The 18,845-nt window shown below is 37.8% G+C and overlaps 1 protein-coding gene across 4 annotated transcripts in view; it reads right to left on the reverse strand.

The window, feature by feature from the left end:
• Window positions 1–18,845, reverse strand: part of rapgef4a (Rap guanine nucleotide exchange factor 4a) — a gene marked incomplete at its 5' end in the record, with an annotated part of 69,839 nt that overhangs the window by 31,300 nt on the left and 19,694 nt on the right. For 2 of the 4 annotated variants that reach the window (XM_084121445.1, XM_084121447.1), the window contains one exon: window positions 836–908. In XM_084121445.1, coding sequence (XP_083977571.1) covers window positions 836–908 — 73 coding nt within the window. Of the gene's footprint in view, window positions 1–835; window positions 909–14,572; window positions 14,764–18,845 lie in introns of those variants that run through there. The other 2 variants (XM_084121446.1, XM_084121448.1) reach the window with 2 other exon arrangements.

An 18,845-nucleotide genomic window follows, 5' to 3' on the forward strand; every position in this document is an offset into this window, starting at 1 on the left:
ATTCCTCCACAGGGACTCTTCCCTATGGAGTACTCTCCATCTGGTGAGGATGTATTTTCCACATACTAACCTCCCCCTTTGGGTAGGATGTGGTCTCCATAGTGTTCCTTCCTCAACGAGAAGGAAAACGCTTCCCAATGTTAACAGCCAGGTTTACTCAGCCGTCAAAAAACACAAAAAAAACCTTTCTTTTGAAAAATCAGAAGAGGCCCTATGGCTGGAGTGGAAGAGGTGAGGAGGTCCCTCTGATGGGGAGACCGGGAGTCAGACAAAAATAGTCGTTTTACAATTTTAAAACATGCTAATTTATTAAAAAAAGTATAAACTATAGATATAAAGAAACTTATATAGTATAAACCTCTCGAAAGTATAAAGAACATTAGCTTCAGCAAAAACCCTCAAGAACTGATCGCAACGTGCCAAGTTTGATTATACTGAAGCACAACTGAGAATAAGAGTTACAGCATAGCTGCCTTTTTTAAAAAGAAATTAATACTTTTATTCTGCAAAGGATGAATTATATTGATGAAAAGGGTAAGTAAAGACTTTTACATTGTTACAAAAAAGGCCTACAAAAAAGGGCTTCAGAGGACATGTAAAAAGCACACAAGTTGCACTACTTAAATTATACTTTCAAGGAATTTTTTGCTTGACAGACTCTGTTTACAATATGCTTTAATTTTATGAGAAAATAGCAGTTTAGAGATTCTGAAAAACTGTGTTCCACAGAAGAATGACAGTCATGCATGTGTGGAACAACATCAATGAGTACATTTTGACAGAATTATCATGGTTAACAGGCCCTTTAAGAACGAAGACAAGTGTTTGTACTTACTGTCAGCATTTGGGACACTATCCATCACACCATAGGGAGGGACCAGTAGACCAGCCATACACTGACGATAATTCTGAAAGATACAAACAGTGCAGTCACAAGACAGCAAATACAAAGAAATTGAGTAAATGAGAAATAAGTTACTAAAATAAATGTCTTAGCGTGTTCCTAGTCTTTTTGTGTAAGCTTCATCAGTTATTCCAAAGAAAAACATGTTTGTTTTTTCAATCTTTCATCATAACTTTCCTTTTCGTTGAGCATCACCAATGCCTTTTATTTTCAATCCTTCCCTACAAATCACCTGCTATATAGATACTGTTTTTCGTGATCCAGTCAACTCCTGGATAAAATCAAATCCTTTTCAAAATGTGGATTGGGGGGGATGGGAAATATCCTATTTCACTTGGAAATACATCAGATAGCAGAGGTGAATGAATTTCTTGTTACCTTAAAGCATATTGGGTAAAATAGTTTGTTGTTCTGTATATGAAAACTATATGCACATACACACATGCTCAGTGCTATGTAAATCAGAGATAGCATATAATACACACATGAAAAAAAAACATAAATCTCATCCCCCAGCTGAGTCTGTTTTTTCTTTTTAGTACCCAAACATCCAATGAAGTTTCTTGCCATAGTCGCCTAAAATCTAGTTTTTCTTTAGAGTTGCAGCCCAGAACGATGGACTCATCTAAGAACACATAAGGAAAGCAGTTTCAGAAGAGTTAGGAGGCAGTACCGTCAGTAATCTCTTAAATCAGATCTGACTGCAGATCAGAAGGGATTATGCTGGATTAAATCAATATTTTTGAATCAAAGACCAGACAGCACACACAGGTCACACACATATGCACATTTCTGTCACAGAGCTCATGACATACACACACTTGCAGCATTTCAAATCCTATTGCAGGTACCACCTCTTATACCTGTAGTCTCATTTTTTATACCTCTATCAAATATGTCTTAATATAATGGACCAAATCTTAACTTCACAGTGTTAAAGATAGCCCTTGAGAGAAAGAAGTACTTATGGATATAATATACATTAAAAGAATATACTTAAGTGTGAACTGAATAATATAATATTACAGGTAAATGATCATAGGGTTGAAAGAATTTTGATTAAGTTAATTTCATTAGTTTGAGAGAATCTCAATTTTGTCATTTGTCTGGTGTTCTGCACTAACAACAAGTACACATTATTAAGAAATATTGCAGTGTTCATTTTTATTATTTTCCTTTTCTTGAAGCAAAATATTACAAACAAAATGTGTTGCAGAAAAAAGGATGATAATCAGAGAGACAAAACAGTCAAAGTTATTAGAGAGTTCAGTTAGTATCTACAGCTGACAGCAAATTCAAGATAGACAGACAGATAGCGCCATTGGGGAAGGCACTTAACCTTGGATTTCTCTGGAGGAGAGCATTAGTTTACTTTACTTTATTACTTTGGACAAAAACATCTGCTAATTATAGACACATGAGAGAGATTAGTGCCCATTTAATGTTTGGCGAGAGAGTCCAGCTCGTCCAGCGAGGTCAGGTAATGTGTTTAAGACCCCACCACATGCAGAGGTTTCGTACATCCCCAAAGACCATATTCAATATGTCGATTAATTCAATTAATACTGTATCTGTTTTGATCCATCAAACCCAATACAGAACGGAAGACCTTAACTTTATACATCACTGTCTCTATAGGATTTAGAATTGAGAAAATGCAATTCAATAACTTTCATAAATATCCTCATATAGAAGGAATGTGACAGAATAAGTAGATTTTATCACTCTCAAAGCGATGAAAGAAAGAATGTTTTAGTAACAAGAGGTGCCAATAAATGAATCTCAGTGACTAATGACACAGAGGCGGCCTGAGCCATTAACCAGGACACCTGGGACAGTTAATGCGGCCTTTCTGGGGCACAGATGTGAGTGTCCCGCTCTCTGGGGAGTGGAAGTCTCTCTAAAAGAGGACAAGTCATTATCTCTGACTGATACATCTCATAAATCACACAAACCTAACCTAATATGTCATTATGTCTATCGATAAATCCCACAACAATGAACACAACAGTCAGAGAGTGAGTCTGCATGTGGTGGGCTTCAAAATGTGTTTGGACACTTAAAGGGATAGTTCACTCAAAAATCATGAACCACTTTTTTGATATTTTTCTGTTCTTTTTTGAAGATTGAAAGCTTCAGTCCCCATTCATTGTTCTTGAATGGAAAACAGTCTTAATTTTTTTCCTTTTGTTGCATAAAAGAAAATCATATGAGTTTGATCTGACATTAGGGTAAATTAATGATTTCAGATTGCCATTTGTTATCTAATGCAACAACATCAAAAGTGTCAAAGTGTGTCTTCAGAGTCTAAGGGCGTTCTTAGATCGTTTGCTTTGTTCCAAAACTGGGATTAAAATGCTGCAATTTCTTCTCGGTTCAGTTCGCTTTCACAAGGCAACATTTCTTAATAGACCAAAATCTGTTAATACAAGTCACATGTGAGTAAACTGTCCTGCTCTCATTGGTTAGAGTGCACCTGTTTATCTTCTGGGATTCTGCTCATTGCAGTTATCATCAGGAATGGATAACAACAACAGCTCCCCTGGCTTTATTATGGCTTTCTTTTTTTTACTTTTTTTTTTATTTGCCCTTTATTTAACCAGATAAAACTTTCTGAGATTAAAAATCTCTTTTACAGAAGTGACCTGGCCAAGATGAGCAGCACAACATTATCAACAAAATAAAATAATAAATAAATAAAAGAAGAAAGAAAATCACCATGACATTAAAACATATCATCAAAACAATTAAAAAACATTTACAAATTGTTTTTTCCTTTAACAGCTCACTAAGCAAAGATTTTAAAATATTCATTGACACCAGGGTCTCCAATTTCAGGTCATTTTGTAAAAAGTTCCAATCACTGGGTGCGACATTCCGAAAAAAGCTTGTTTTCCAAATTCAGTTCGGGCGAGTGGAACTGAGAGGGTATACAAATCCTGTGAGCACAAAGAATAAACTCCAACAGGTTTGTCTTGAGCAAAGAAATGGAGGCAATAGAACCAAAATTGATTTATAAATAAACAGGTACCAATGTTTACATCTGCGTATTGATAATGACGACCAAACAACTCTGTTGTACAGATCACAGTGGTGAGTATTGTATTGCCATTTACAATTTAAAATAAACTTAAGTACACAATGATACAACGTATCCAAAGAGCTTAAGAGTTTAGTAGTTGCCGATTTATACAAAATATCCCCATAATCAATGACAGGCATAAAAGTGGCCAAAACTAGTCTTCTTTTTGCCTCAAATGAAAAACATGATTTATTTCTATAATAAAATCCCAGCTTTATTTTTAATTTGGTCCTTAATTGATTAACATGGGAATCATCAAATATATAACCGAGATATTTATATTCTGTCACAACCTCTATTATAGTACCCTGTAAGTATTTAAGTGATAGTTGATTTGACACTTGTTTCTTTGATCGTGAAAATAACATTACTTTAGTTTTGGTCTCGTTCAAAGTCAGGTTTAGGTCACAAAGCCTTTGTTGCACAACATCAAAAGCACACTGTAGAAAAGACACAGCTTGGTGTAATTTGGGTGCACTACAATAAATCACGGTGTCATCAGCATAAAAATGAAAATTGACATTACTAATATTGAGATCAAGATTATTAATATAAATGATAAAAAGTAACGGCCCTAGAACGGACCCCTGAGGAACACCCCTCATAATCTTTAAAGGTGCGGATGGAAGGTCCATCCGCATACACTGTGTCGTGTCCAATAAATAGCATGATTGATAAAGACCTAGGGTCAGGCCTTCAATAAGGCCTCCCTAGTACAATGGGTCTTTTTGGGCAGGGTAAGGGCCATCTTTCGCTCTGCGAAGAGACCGTTTTTTGTTTGTTAGACCCCGCAGTGCAGAGCTAGCATATGGACTTGGGCCTCCAGAGTAGGCTCCACTCAGCGAGCTGAGCTACTGCTCAAGCGATGGGTTGAAGGTGGTTGGCTTGCAAGAAAGCCCCACTCCCCTAGCCTGGGTGCAGGAAAATTTCTGTCACCTCTAGAGCCACTGGCAGGCCCGCACCCTGTTAAATTCTCAGGGGCAGATGTTTGGTACTCCCCTGTCGATACAAGGTAGTTCTGAGTACTCCACTTTCAGCTCTGTATCATTCTACCTCACACCACTATGGCTCGGGTTGAGCAGAAAGATCTAACCTTCACTTCATTTTGGTTTTCGAAGTATGCTCCCTTGAAGCCAAAGCATTTCCATGAGCTGACGCCCATGTGTACAGATGGTAGGCCCCTGAATCTGGGGCCTCCATTGAGGCAGGGTGGCGTAGTATGGTTCCCAACGCTGTTGTGTTCGTAGCAGAATAGACTTGCTATCAGCTAGTAGGCCCTACAAGGCCTCCTTGAAAGTGAGTCCACAGCAGTATGGGTAGATAGCTGACAGCAGTGGCGTGCTTCAGGCAGAGTAGGCCTCTCAATCCTCAAATGAGTTTTCGAGTGACGGGGTACACAGCCAGCAGTATTGATGGTCAGGCACTGGCCTTAGCAGGCCATGTCTCTTAGATCCAGGCCGAGTGGATCACTGTCAGCTTGGAGTCCCTCGGGTTGGATGCCTTACCTAAAGGCAAGTGTCCAGAGGCTCTGTCTTCGGACAGACAGGAAGTTGGCCAGACTGAAGTGTCTCATGTAAGTGATGCCAGGACAGGCCTTCCTGGTAGCATTTCGGGTGAGTATGTTCCCCTGAATAGTGATTGGCTGGGGCTCCTTCGAGGTCCCTAGCCACATTCCCTAGAAGGGACCTCTTCTAATTTGAAGCTGTGGTCCTAGGCCCTTGAGAAGGCCCAGGTAGGCCTTTCATTAAACTAAGTTTATGGAGGTTTTCCTGTGAAGCGTATAGCTTGGGCTATGACCGTAGGGAATGCTGTCACTGACAGCCCAGTGTGACCTGAGGGTGAGTGGTTCTGGTATTTCATTTGAATTTGCTGGTTCTGACAGTTGTCACTGCCAATGGGCATACACTCCCCTTAGCATGGTGGCATTGATATATCGTTCCCCAAAGCGTCAATCAACGCAGTGCGAGTTCGCTTTCGAAAGGGAACGTCTAGGTTACGACTGTAACCTCTGTTCCCTGAGAACAGGGAACGAGACACTGCATCTTTTGCCATACCTCGTGCCTGCCTACCTAACAGTCCCTTCAGACGATAAGGTGATTTTCATGTTTGCAGCGTGCCCTTATATACTTCCGGATCGCACGTTAATGAAGTCATGGGCTGTCACCGGACAATAGGATTGTCGTGATCTGATAGTGATTTCAGACTATCAGCTGACTTATTTACATCCAGTAATTTAAGTTTTTTTTTAATCTGGCAAATTAAGAGTGGTTTAAAACTAAAATTAAGATCCAGTAAATGTCTTCCGCTATTATCCATATCAATATTCGTATCTATAATTTTAGGTGCCTTGAGTGTCGACCCTTTCTTTGTAGCTGTCGTTACATTACTTTATCATTTAATCAAGGCTTCGTCAAGACAACATTCTTACCACATACATATTTTGAATAAGAGCAATTAGTTGGAATTTTAAAATGAAAAGGTGCGCTTTAGTTTTGAATGGTGATAACATGCTCATCCACAGAATTCATTTTGAGAACCATTAGCAAAACAAATACGGCTGCTTTTCATGCAGCGTATGTAATTACCCATCATACATTGTGATACAGCCCTAAAATTGTTCCCAGTTCATGCGGTGTGAAAATGCCAAAAAGCGGGTGCTTCCGCCATTAGTTCTAGGAACTATGAAAAGGTTCCTCTGGTGTGAAAGCCCTTAGACACAGGCCTATATAACGGACTTCTCTCCATTAATTCATAGACAAACCTTTCTATGGATGAACATTCATATCCTCAGGACATTGTGGGTATTATTACTGTTTTGTATATTGACTTTTGTATTGTGTACTGTTTTATGCATGCTCCATGATTGAACACCTAGTTAACGTAACCTCTACTATATCATGCTTGATATAAAAAAGAATCCTCATTTAGTACCTTACACATTGGTACAGACATCATCTCCTTATGCATTGAATGCTTGTTATATTAATCAAAGTATAAAGGGACACAACACTGCCAACCCACTGATGCAATCATGCAAATGAGTTCACTTTCAAACAAAGGAACTTTTCCTGCTTGAAAATGACCCCTTTCTCATTGGTCAAGCCAAACTCAAGAGGTGTAGCCTCCACAGAGGTTAAAGGGCACTGTATCTTCCTTCTTCTGATTGCTGTTCATGTGAAAAGACTGGAGACATCGGGTCTGACCACGACACCATGGGACCCAGTGTGCGGCCGGAGGGGCCTCAAGTTACAAAAAAGGTTTGTAACCTTGTCACCCGTAAACGCGTCAGACTAACACCGCTGAAGTTCATCATTCTTCAACCCGGAATAACCAGTTGCAACTTTTCCACCATCGAACTAATGAAGCATCAAGATCATGAGTGGTTGCTCAGCTCAAGGTATGTATGTGGTGGCCCTGGCAGCTTACCAAGTCCCTTTACGTGGTGTGTCTTTGGGGAGACACCCCTTCGTAACCCATTTCCTTGGTGGCACTTTGAGGCTTAGACCTGCAGTCCGCACGAGGGTGCTGGCCTGGAATTTGGCCATTGTTTTGGAGGGGCCTTTCCTTGGCTCCCTTTGAGCATATTGAGGAGGTTACTGAGAAGTTTCTCACTCTGAAGACTGTCTTTCTCCTCAATACCTCTGCTCTCTAAAGAATTGGAGACATTCAAGCACTCTCGGTATATCCCTCATGCCTGGAATTTGTGTCCGGTATGGTAAAGGCTTTTCTTCACCCTAGATCAGGTTATGTTCCTAAGGTTCCTACTAATACTGTAAGACCTATAGTACTGCAGGCTTTCTGTCCTCCTCCCTTCCGGATGTCAGACCAAGAGAAACTAAATCTGCTCTGCCCAGTTAGGGCCTTAGATACTTATGTCCACAGAGCTGCCCTGTGGAGGAAATCTGAACAGCTGTTTGTTTGCTTTGGGTCACCCAGAAAGGGGTGCCCAGCATCTAAGCAGAGGATGATCAAGTGGGTGGTCGAGGACATCTCACTTGCTTATGAGTCGGCCAGTCAGCCTTCACCTTTGGCTCTACAAGCTTACTCAACTAGGAGTATGGCTGCATCCAAAGCATTACTGTCAGGAGTTTCCCTCCAAGATGTTTGTGATGCGGCAGTCTGGTCCTCGTCGTAAACATTAGTGAGGTTGTATGACCTCGACCTCGGCTCCACTCCAACGGTGCTTTCTTGTGAATGCGCGCATTGATTTCACAGACAGACACTTGCTCTTATGGCGGCGTAGTGTTCCCACAGCGTCGTTTCGACGCAGCTTAAGTCTCGATTACATATGTAACCTTAGTTCCCTGAAGAGGGAACGAGACGCTGCATCTCCTTCCATTCTCCTGACATGCCTGTGATCGACTTGCTTCAGCCTATCAGAAGCTGACATTGTTTGGTTCAGGTGTGCTTTATAGTTTCCTGGTCGATGACGTCACCAGCCTATGACGTTCCGTCACGCCATTGGACTGATTCTATACGTGCTTCACGACGCAATCACGCAGAGGCGTTTCCACAGCGTTTTGACGCAGCGTCTCGTTCCCTCTTCGTAAATGTACCCAAATTTCCTGTGAAAACCATCCTGCCCGGTCTAAAAAATAAACCCTTATAATATTATCATAGTTAATCAGGGTAAGACAAAATCACGTTTTGGTAGAAGGATTGATTATGCATTAACTCATTTAAACTTCATTAATTTTTAATTAAAAAAAAGTTACATAATCGTAGTGTACCTTTAATTGCAAATAATGTGCAGTTTTGTGTCCAAAACGATTACATTCAGTGTAATTTTAATTGTTTAAAGTATACTATTTCTGCAAAAAGTACTTTTTTATTTGAAATTACTCTAGTCATCCATGTGTCCAATCATTTCTGCATCTCTGGAGAGGAACGGCTCACGTAATACAGCTAATGCGTCTGACAGTCCAGTGCAGAGCGCTAATTGAAAATGACTCTGCTCTGCCTCTCAGTCATGTTTCTATTGTATTTGTAATGATTAATCTTTGTATGGTAATCAGTCTAACTGCACAAAGCGCTTCTTCATATGAGGAGCTTCTGCAACAGTTATATTTAATGATGATAAAGACAGCTTGTGTGTAAAAGCTCATTATTCCACAGATCATAAAAAAAGGTCTCTTGAATAATTGTGTGAACTCAGTAGTGTTAACAAAGTCTCTGTCAACGGTGGGCAGACCTACAAAAAATTTCACATTTCTGTACTGATTTTTAAAGAATACATACAAAGTTTTCCATACTGTATTTTAAACCATGTATAACAGACCTGAGAGCTGAAAGCACACTCAAATTAGACTAAATACATTATAAGCACAAAAGGAGGGAGAGATATGGAGAATTGTGACTGACTATTTAACTTTGCTTTGCTTCCTGCAGATACAGATTGCGTGTGGGTTTGGAGAAGTATACAAGCACCAGGCACAGTGTCAAAGGTTTCAATTCCAGCAAGAACAGACTCTTCATAAAAATAAACAACCGACTGTCTTTTTGGTCACGCTCAAACATAAGATGCAACTGTGATTGGAGTTCGAGTCCAGACTCTGATCCTTTACCACTGTGTCCTGTCACTCCTACTGTCCTGTACAGTAAAGGAGACAAATCCCCAAAAATGTACTTTGCTAAAAGACTTTGTCTTTTAGCACTGATGAGCTGAGCATGGGTTGCTTTATCACTGTAGTCATTTCCATGGTGATTGCACAGAATTTGGGGAGAATCAGCTTGAAGTAGTCTGGATTTCTTTCTTTTACCGTATCAATTCCAGCAGAATTCAAATCAATCACTGAATCATTCGAATCAAACTCTTCCAGTCTCAGCTACAACTACAGTGTTTGAGGGCGGGACAAAGTAGACATTGCCAATCAAGACCATAGGCTGGCATTATGCAAATTTGTTACATTATTATGTAGGTATGAAACAGGAAGTGATTGAATTGCTTATGACTCGTTTCAGCAGTTCAGAATCTATTATTTCTTTTACTTTTACAATTACTTTAACTGTTGAGCACTTTGATCTTTAAAACTTTGCAGACTTTTACATTCACACACAGCTGTATTACACACTGTACGAAACTAAGGTATATTGAAAAAGCATAATAGGGGCAATTTAATTAGAATAACCCAGTAAATATGTACCATATATAGCATATATGTTATACAATAAACACTCATGACCTTAATTATGTACAAACAGCAACAGAACATGACAGATTACCCAGCATCCCCTGGGGCTTGAATGGGGTGCTGTGATTGGAGGAGACTTGACAGCCCAGAGGTGTTTAGAGGAGGCTGATATATAATTACACAGTCAGATGCACACACAAAATCACAGATTTATACAGTGTTTCTGCAGCATAAAAAAAAAAAAAAAAAAAAATTTGAATTAGATCACTGGCTGTGCAGTGCTGTCAATTTAAACTAGCAGCCTGACAGTAATGAGTTCAATTTAAATTGAGTTTTCAATAGCGGGAAGAGACAGACCCTCAAATCACACACACACACACACACACACACACACGTTTACTTAGTTATCTAAATGGGGACATTCCATAGACGTAATGGTTTTTATACTGTACTTGCGTATATTCTGTCCACTTACACTCACCCTACCCCTAAACCTAACCTTCACACAAAACTTTCTGCATATTTACATTTTTTACAAAAAAACCCTTTAATAACTTTATTTTTATACCAGATTTACAAATGAGGACATCAATAAAGGGAGGTTTTTGGAGATTTTGGTCACTTCTGGGTACAAATTTGTACCCAAAATATAGTTCAGTAGGTACACACACTCACACACACACACACACACACAGAGCTGGAAGGAGACAATGAAATACTATGTGTGAAATACAGCATATCACTTACTCATGTCCACTCACTCAAACATATAACTATGAGACACAATAAATACAATCACGCTAGACAAGCATACTTGCGTGCACAAACATACACACACACATACACACACACACACACACACACACACACACACACGTGTGCAGTGTAGAGTGATACTGAATGTGGCAGGCTTTGTTTCTTTAAGTTGCAGGCATTCAATCTGAGCACAGTAATGAGTAATGAAGCGTTCGTGCTCAGGGTGTGTGAGTATCTCAAGCAAACTCTTACATAACCCACAACTACACTCACACAAGCCACTGAGTATCCAATCTCTGAACAGACAGAAACAACACAGATATTAAACTCGCCAGATTAGTGAAAACAGATCAAGAGTAGACCACAGTGATCTAGCTTAAAAAAAATCTATATTTTCCATGATATTCAATATATGACCAAGAAGTATATTTTGATAGTTTTATAAATGTATTTGTTTGTTTTTATGATTGGTTTTTAATGGAAATGCCATTGATACAAATTTTAAACATGTTTAACTGCTAAAAGTGTATATGAACATACACAGGTTTGGGGTCAGTAAAATATTTTTTAAAGAAATTTACTTGTATTCACCAAGGATGCAAAACTCTAAAAAATTGTATTATAAATGTTACAAAAGATTTCTATTTCACATAAATGCTGTTCTTTTGAACTTTCTATCCATTAAAGAATCTTGAAAAAAAAAAATGTATCACGTTTTCCACAAAAATATGAAGCAGCAGCACAACTATTTTCAACATTGATAATAATCAGAAATGTTTTTCATCATATTAGAATGATTTCTAGAGGGTCATGTGACACTGAAGACTGGAGTAATGATTTTAAATTGTAATAATATTGCACAATATTTCTGTTTTTACTGATCAAATAAATGCAGTCTGAATAAACGCAGGTGAACATAAGATACTTCTTTCAAAAACATTACAAAATCTTACATGACCTCAAAGCTGACAGAAATGAATGCCTAAAAGCTACAAAATTCACATTTTGATTTAATAGGATCTTTAAACAAGTCTTTATTTGCTCAATTTTATCTCATTAAGTTTAAGAGAAACCCTTGAGATAAATAAAGAGATGATATTTATGATTTGTCTTTCTTTTGGAAAGGGGTATTTTGTGATAGGTCTTCTACATTGATTCAGTTTTTTAAGGGTTTTGCTTGTCTCATAGATCTGAGATTTCTCCGCTCACATATAAATCATCAGGCGAGTTTTGTGAGTGTGATGAAAGCTCATATTCAATAATCTCCTCATTAGTGCTGCCGCATGTGTTCACTGTAAACTCGGGTCGATTGCATCTGTATTAATGCAGAAACCCAGTATATCAACAGGAAATTAAAGAGCTCTTCACTGAAACGAGCCATTGTGTCTGCACAAATGCTATACAGAAAAAGTTTATGAAAAACCAAAGACCATCTGTTAGATATATGCCACCCTGACAATAATATTCAGAACTAATAAGAGTGTATCATCGCCATGACAACAGCAGCCCGCTTCATGCACTGGGATAATTAGAGTTTGACTTTGGAGTTTTTCTGACTGTAAGGATGAAGGACTGTTTCCAGCATCAGCGGGGCCATTAGAAGACATTCTGCTTACTGGAAAACAACAATATAGAGTATTCAGTAGCCCACCTCTCTTTGATATGTTTCTCTAAACAACAAAACCTAAAATTAATCATTTCAACCAATAAATAATGAAAATATCTATTGTATTTTCTGGATGAACCCAGTTACTGATCATTAGGGTCATTATTCAGGTTATAAATCTGCAGGGCAGAACATAAAAGTAAAGTCTTAATTAGGAAGAAGGTACAAAAGCCAAATCATCCAGAACAAGCAAAGTTCAGAATCTGAGAACGTATGAAAGATGCTGCGATCGACCATAAGAAAGATGCCATTACTCAAAAAGATCCCTGTCTGGGGCTAAAAAGCACAATAATGACGCAACTGAGATGTTGTGTGAGATGAGAGCAAGATTGAGCAAACTTCAAACCTATACAGTGTGTGTGTGGACCAAATCTAACACGGCCAGAGTCAAATGTGGAGGAGATATGGCTGATGCTGGATATATGGACACATTTATTAACACAGAACTGGCTCAGAAACCAATAGGTACAAGTCAATTCAAACAGCAATATCCAGCATTATTACAAAACTTGAATTATTATCCAAACCTGAATGAAAATAAGCTAAAACTCACAGTGTACCAAAATTATTTACAACAAAAGTCAGAAAGCTGTCAAAAAATGTGACTTAACGAAATATATATTCAAAAATAAAATTAAAAAAAAGATAAATGAATGCTTACTTATGTGTCAATACAGAAATTGACTTTCAGAAATAGACTTAACCTGAGATTATTATTGTGAATGAGACAGTGTCTCGTATATTATACACCAGCACAGACAGTAAAGTACTCTCACTTTGTATTATTTAACGTGTCAAAATGTGGACATTGAATGCTCTATATACACACATAATACATTTTTGGTAACACTTTAGTCTAATTTAGGGTCTAATTCTCAATATTAACTAGTTGCTTATTAATATGCATATTACTAGGACACTGGCTGTTTATTAGTACTTATAAAGCACATATTAATGCCTTATTCTGCATGACCGTATTCTATATCCTTTAGTCTCAATACCTAAACTTAACAACTACCTTACTATTAATAAGCAGTAATTAGGTGTTTAATATCGTAGTAAACTAAACACTAAACTAAAGTGTGACCTAATTTTTTTTTAAATATTTAAAAATATATTAGAATATAATTATTAAAAATGTTTTTGTGTTCAGGCTGCTGATTTGCTAATCAGACTCTCTGAACGAGACAAAACTTAAACATTAAATTAATTCATGCAAAATAAACATTTTATTACTGCGTTTTATAATACCGCACTGTATTGCGGTGTATGCCGTCATATCTGAACATGAATATGTTTTGTAATTGGTAGGATTTCTTCAGTAATGGAGGTGAAGTGACAGTAAACCTTTAACAATAACGAACTGTCTATACCACTATCAGCACACAGTTCTTCACCAAACATTTAGATGATTTAAACCTAAAAGTACTTGAATCCACGGCATAAAGAAGAGTAGAACTGTCTGTCTGTCATATTACTTGATTTATTTCTAAAACATTTTTTTTTTTTTTATTTAGCAATTAACTAGAAACATTACATTATACACTAAGAAAGTGCAGTAAAAATAGAGCCCAATGTACTGTGTTAATATGAAGGAATTTTGTGTGTGTGAAAAGTGTTTTACACATACTTTGAATTGCGCACTGCATTCTGTGGTGTTTTAGGCTTAAAGTAAATGTCCATCAACTTAATATCACCAGTGCCTAGTGTGATTTTCCACTGATTTCATTCCTACAGTGTTTACAGCAATATGAGAGAACTGTGTTAAATAGGCTCTCTTTCATGCTTGACATACAAATGCATCTCATAACCGCGCTTCACTGCACCTTTTCCCCCGCTTAAAACACATTCATTACATAATTCACATCCAGACACTCTCAGCATAACCTATTCTCCTCAACTCATCGAAAGCAAACACAGGACCTCCTCAATATCACACGCGTGCATGCCGTCCTAAACCTGAGAGTGCAGAAAGTTACATCCTAAGATCAAAAAGCACACAGAAACACAGAAAAGCAGACACTGGCACTTACCTACAGCAGTGACCGACCCATGAGTGAGACTGAAGCAGTCAGTGCTACTCTCTCTCTCTCTCTGGTCACTTCAGCTATTAGTGTGTAATACAGAGAGCTCTATGACAGCTCAAGCATGCTTTAGTGTGTGTGTGTGTGTGTGTGTGTGGCGAGCGGCAGCCAGGAAGAGTGCTGATGTAGTGAGCGTGCGTGTGTGTGTGTGTGTGTAGGGCTGAACGGGCAGCTGAACCCCCCCCCCCCCCCCCCCCTCCTCCCTTTGAGAGCGGAGTGGTTGCTAGGCGATTGGAGTACTCCTCCAATCATCATGGTCTGATGACTACCGACTGCACATGCACACACACACACACACACACACACACAAGCATACATACATATAAAAACAAGCACACTCACAACCTGACATCATAGTTTTGTCCAAAAAGGTCTTCAGTAATAATTCAAAGCAATAATTTCATATTTAAGATGAACCTCTGCACACAAAGAAAGTTAAACACTCAAAAACAAGCATTTTGACAGCCGAACACGCTTAAAATTGTGTTTGCTTCTTCAAGCATGTTAAAGGTAACAGGGCTTCGCTCAATAATTCAGTATTTTCATACGCAGATGAACACAGGCATGAAGTGAGAGCACTCCATCTGTACTGATGTCTTATATGATGAGACTCATTCAGATTATTATTATTTTTTTTAATCAAATCTCTTTCAACGACCTGAAAATCATCTAAATCTAGTGGATCAAAGCCTATTCAAACAAGCATTTATAGAGGGGAGACTGGGGCAAGTTGGCACACTTAACTCCAGTGAATATTTCCAAGAATAAGTATTTTTTCTAAAAGTACGGTAATTCTTTTTAAAGTCACCATGAAATTGACTAATGACTACTCTCATTCTTTATAGAATATTTCAGTATTTATTATAAATGATTTATCCATGCACATCATGTTATTTTTAAATGTTCTCCCTCATTCTTCATTTCCAATAGCTCAGCTCTGATTAGTTGATATTTCTGAGAATAGTTTATCGTATTTATATTCATATACATTTATATTGATGATAGTTGTTAGTGTGAGTTTGTTCTCATATAGGGTTGTATTTCTCAAATTCATCAATTTTTTTTTCTCTGCTCACATTTAAATACTCATTTGTGTGTATAAAGAGTGTGTTGCAGGTCTGTGTTTTATTGCTTGTTTTCTCACCTCTTCCCGCCCTCTACACTCCCACTTTTTCACAGATTTACAAGTGCCCATTTTTCGAGTCTTCTTCAAATTTGAGGTGTGAGCGACTGAGCTAAAACCAGTTTTCTTGACACTTTAAATTAAGAAACGGATAGTTTTGTTCAGGTGGTTCACTGACTCGTTTCCATAGCTTCAGTCTGTTTCTGTTTCATGATCTGTGTGCATGTGTATGTACAAACTATGTACTTATTATAGTAATTGCAATAACTGGGTAATAATCCTGAACCTACACCTAAACCCAACCTTAACCCATGTAGATACCTTATATTACCAGTACTTTCTTAGAAGTACACTGTACACGTACTGTAAAATAAAGTGCAACCGTGTTTAGACTAGTTATGCATTCATGATTTAGTCAAATCAAACTTTTGTGCACATTCATAACGATGCGATCACAGTTACTCACTCCACTGTACCCAGTGAGAAAGAGTTATTTTTCTGTGGCCACGAAAATAACCTTTCGGAGAGTTGATAGACAATTAATACGTTCGCTGGAGGAACAGATTAATTTATTGTAATATCAATTCTGCTACATCGAGTTAATTCTATTGACTGATCCAAATATTTATAATATGCAATTATTCATATTTCCCTTTTGAGCTAATTGGCTACACTAGTACATCTTAAACATATTAACTTTAAATGTAACATCTAATAACACACTACAGTTAAAATTATTATCAAGTACTTTACATGTGCTTTAGTATGTTAGTCAACACATTAAAATAAGTGTACTTCTATAAAGCATGGCAAGATTATTAAAACAATGATTTAAAATGTACTTTAAAGTAAAACTTTTAATTTGACATTACAAAGTGCACTTTTAAGTTATTTAAGTGTGTTAAGAAACAGTAATGAAAGCGTAAAGTTACTTCATTAATACTATCTGCAAGTAATTTAAAAAAAGAAGTATATTTGCAGTGCACATCAAGTGCAATTAAACACACTTAACACTGTCTTGAGCAGAACTTTTATGATCAGACTGAATGAGAGACACAGAGATGCTCTTTCACACTGAGGCTGAACTTCAGATTCTGCAGTAAAAGGAAACGTCTGCTATTATGGCAGTCGTCTGAGCAGCTGTTAGCGTTGCTCTGGGCGACGGCCGTGAGCGCTGATGAGACGCTGGCATCAGACACACCTGCTCTCCATCACAGATCATCAAAGCACTGGACAAAAGTAGCATCAGTGACCCAGAGAGGTCATTCATCCTGGACATTCATTACCGTGCACTAGCGTTCAAAAGTTTGGGCTTCATGGGATCTTTTAATGCTTTTGAGTCTTTTATGTTCACCAAGGCTACATTTTTTTAATAAAAAATATAGTAATATTGAGAAGTATATTATTACAATTTAAAATAGCTGTTTTTTATGTGAACATATTGTAAACTTTATGTTTATTCCTGTGATCAAATCTGAATTTTCAGCATCATTACTCCAGTCTTCAGTGTCACATGATCCTTCAGAAATCATTCTGATATGATGATTTGATGCTCAAGAAACATTTCTGATTATTATCAACATTGAAAACAGCTGTGCTGCTTTATATTTTTGTGGAAACCATGATAATTTATTCAGGATTCTTTGATAAACAGAAAGTTCAAAAGCACAGCATTTATTTGAAATAAATTTGTCTGTAACTTGTTTATGTATACAAATTGAAATTTTCAAAAATGTATATGTAAAAATCTTTAAATTATAAAAAAAAAAAAAAATTGGAAAATTCTGCCATCATTTACTCACCCTCAAGTTGTTCCAAACCTGTATGAATTTATTTAATCTGCTGAACACAAAAGAAGATATTTTGAAGAATTTCAGTAACCAAACAGTTGATCGACCGCATTTGTCACAGCTTGTTGAAAATAAAGATGAATGAAAAGGATCTAAATGCAGCAGCTGGACTTTATTTACACAATGGGCCCTATCATACACCCAGTGCAAGCTAGTTTCAGCCCGACGCAGTTTTATTTTTCACGTCCTACGCCACGTTGTTAAAATAGCGAATGCATTTGTGCCCATTTGTACGCCCATGGGCTGCTGGTCTGAAAATGATCCGCCATGGCACGAGCGCAACTGGCTTTTAAAGGGAATGGGAGATGAGACTCTGATTGGTTGGTACGTTTACGCCCAAAACACACCCATCACTCATTAAGAGAATTGGGACAACCCTTTTAGACCATGCGCCGGGAGCGCCGACCATTTTCCTCAATCGTTAAACTAGCAAAAGTGGATTCCGACACGCCCTAAGTGCACTTGCGCCATGCGCTTTAGACCATGCGCTTACATCGTTAAAATAGGGCCCAAGAACTCAAAAACACTATAGGAACAGAATCAACTAAGCTAAACGTGATGACAACCGTTACGGACAAAGAGCTGAAATGAACACAGAGCTTAAATACACCCACTCTAAAATGTTCTGGATTTTTTTTTTTATCCAGACTGCTGGGTTTCTGCATGTTGGTCATTTCACTGAGTTATATTCAAACTGTTGGGTAGTTGTGTGTGTAACCCACTGCTGGGTTAAATTTCACTGACAGTAGAAATGATGCACCCCCTCATAAACTACCCAGCCTGCTGGGTTATAGTAAGGAACCCACTGCTGGTTTACCAAATTTGATTAAACTGGATTTGTAACTGCCATTTTGTCTTCTGTCCTGAGAGAAAACTTACTGATAGCCTAAATATATAAATAGCATTTGCTGCAAGGAAATGAAAATAACCATTAATTAGGTAAAATTAGCCCAGCATTTAGTCAAAAAAACAGAATTTGGGTTAAATTCCCAGCATGTGTTCTGTCCAATATTTACCCATCGCTGTGTTGCCAAATTGGTTGTTTTTGACCCAGCCATTTTTGAGTGCTGAAACAAACTAATGAACTAAATGTAAAATAATATGTTTTAGTCGCATAACATCGGTTAATGGAAACCGTCATTTCGCAATAGTTTTTTATCAACATTTTGAAAATATCGCAAATCTGTATTGGAAACCAGGCTACTGATGGTGCTGTGCTGGGTCGCCACAGGAGAACCACTGACAGAGA

This window comes from Abramis brama (assembly GCF_963993115.1).
Source record: "Abramis brama genome assembly, chromosome: 8".
NCBI classification, from domain to species: Eukaryota; Metazoa; Chordata; class Actinopteri; order Cypriniformes; family Leuciscidae; genus Abramis; species Abramis brama.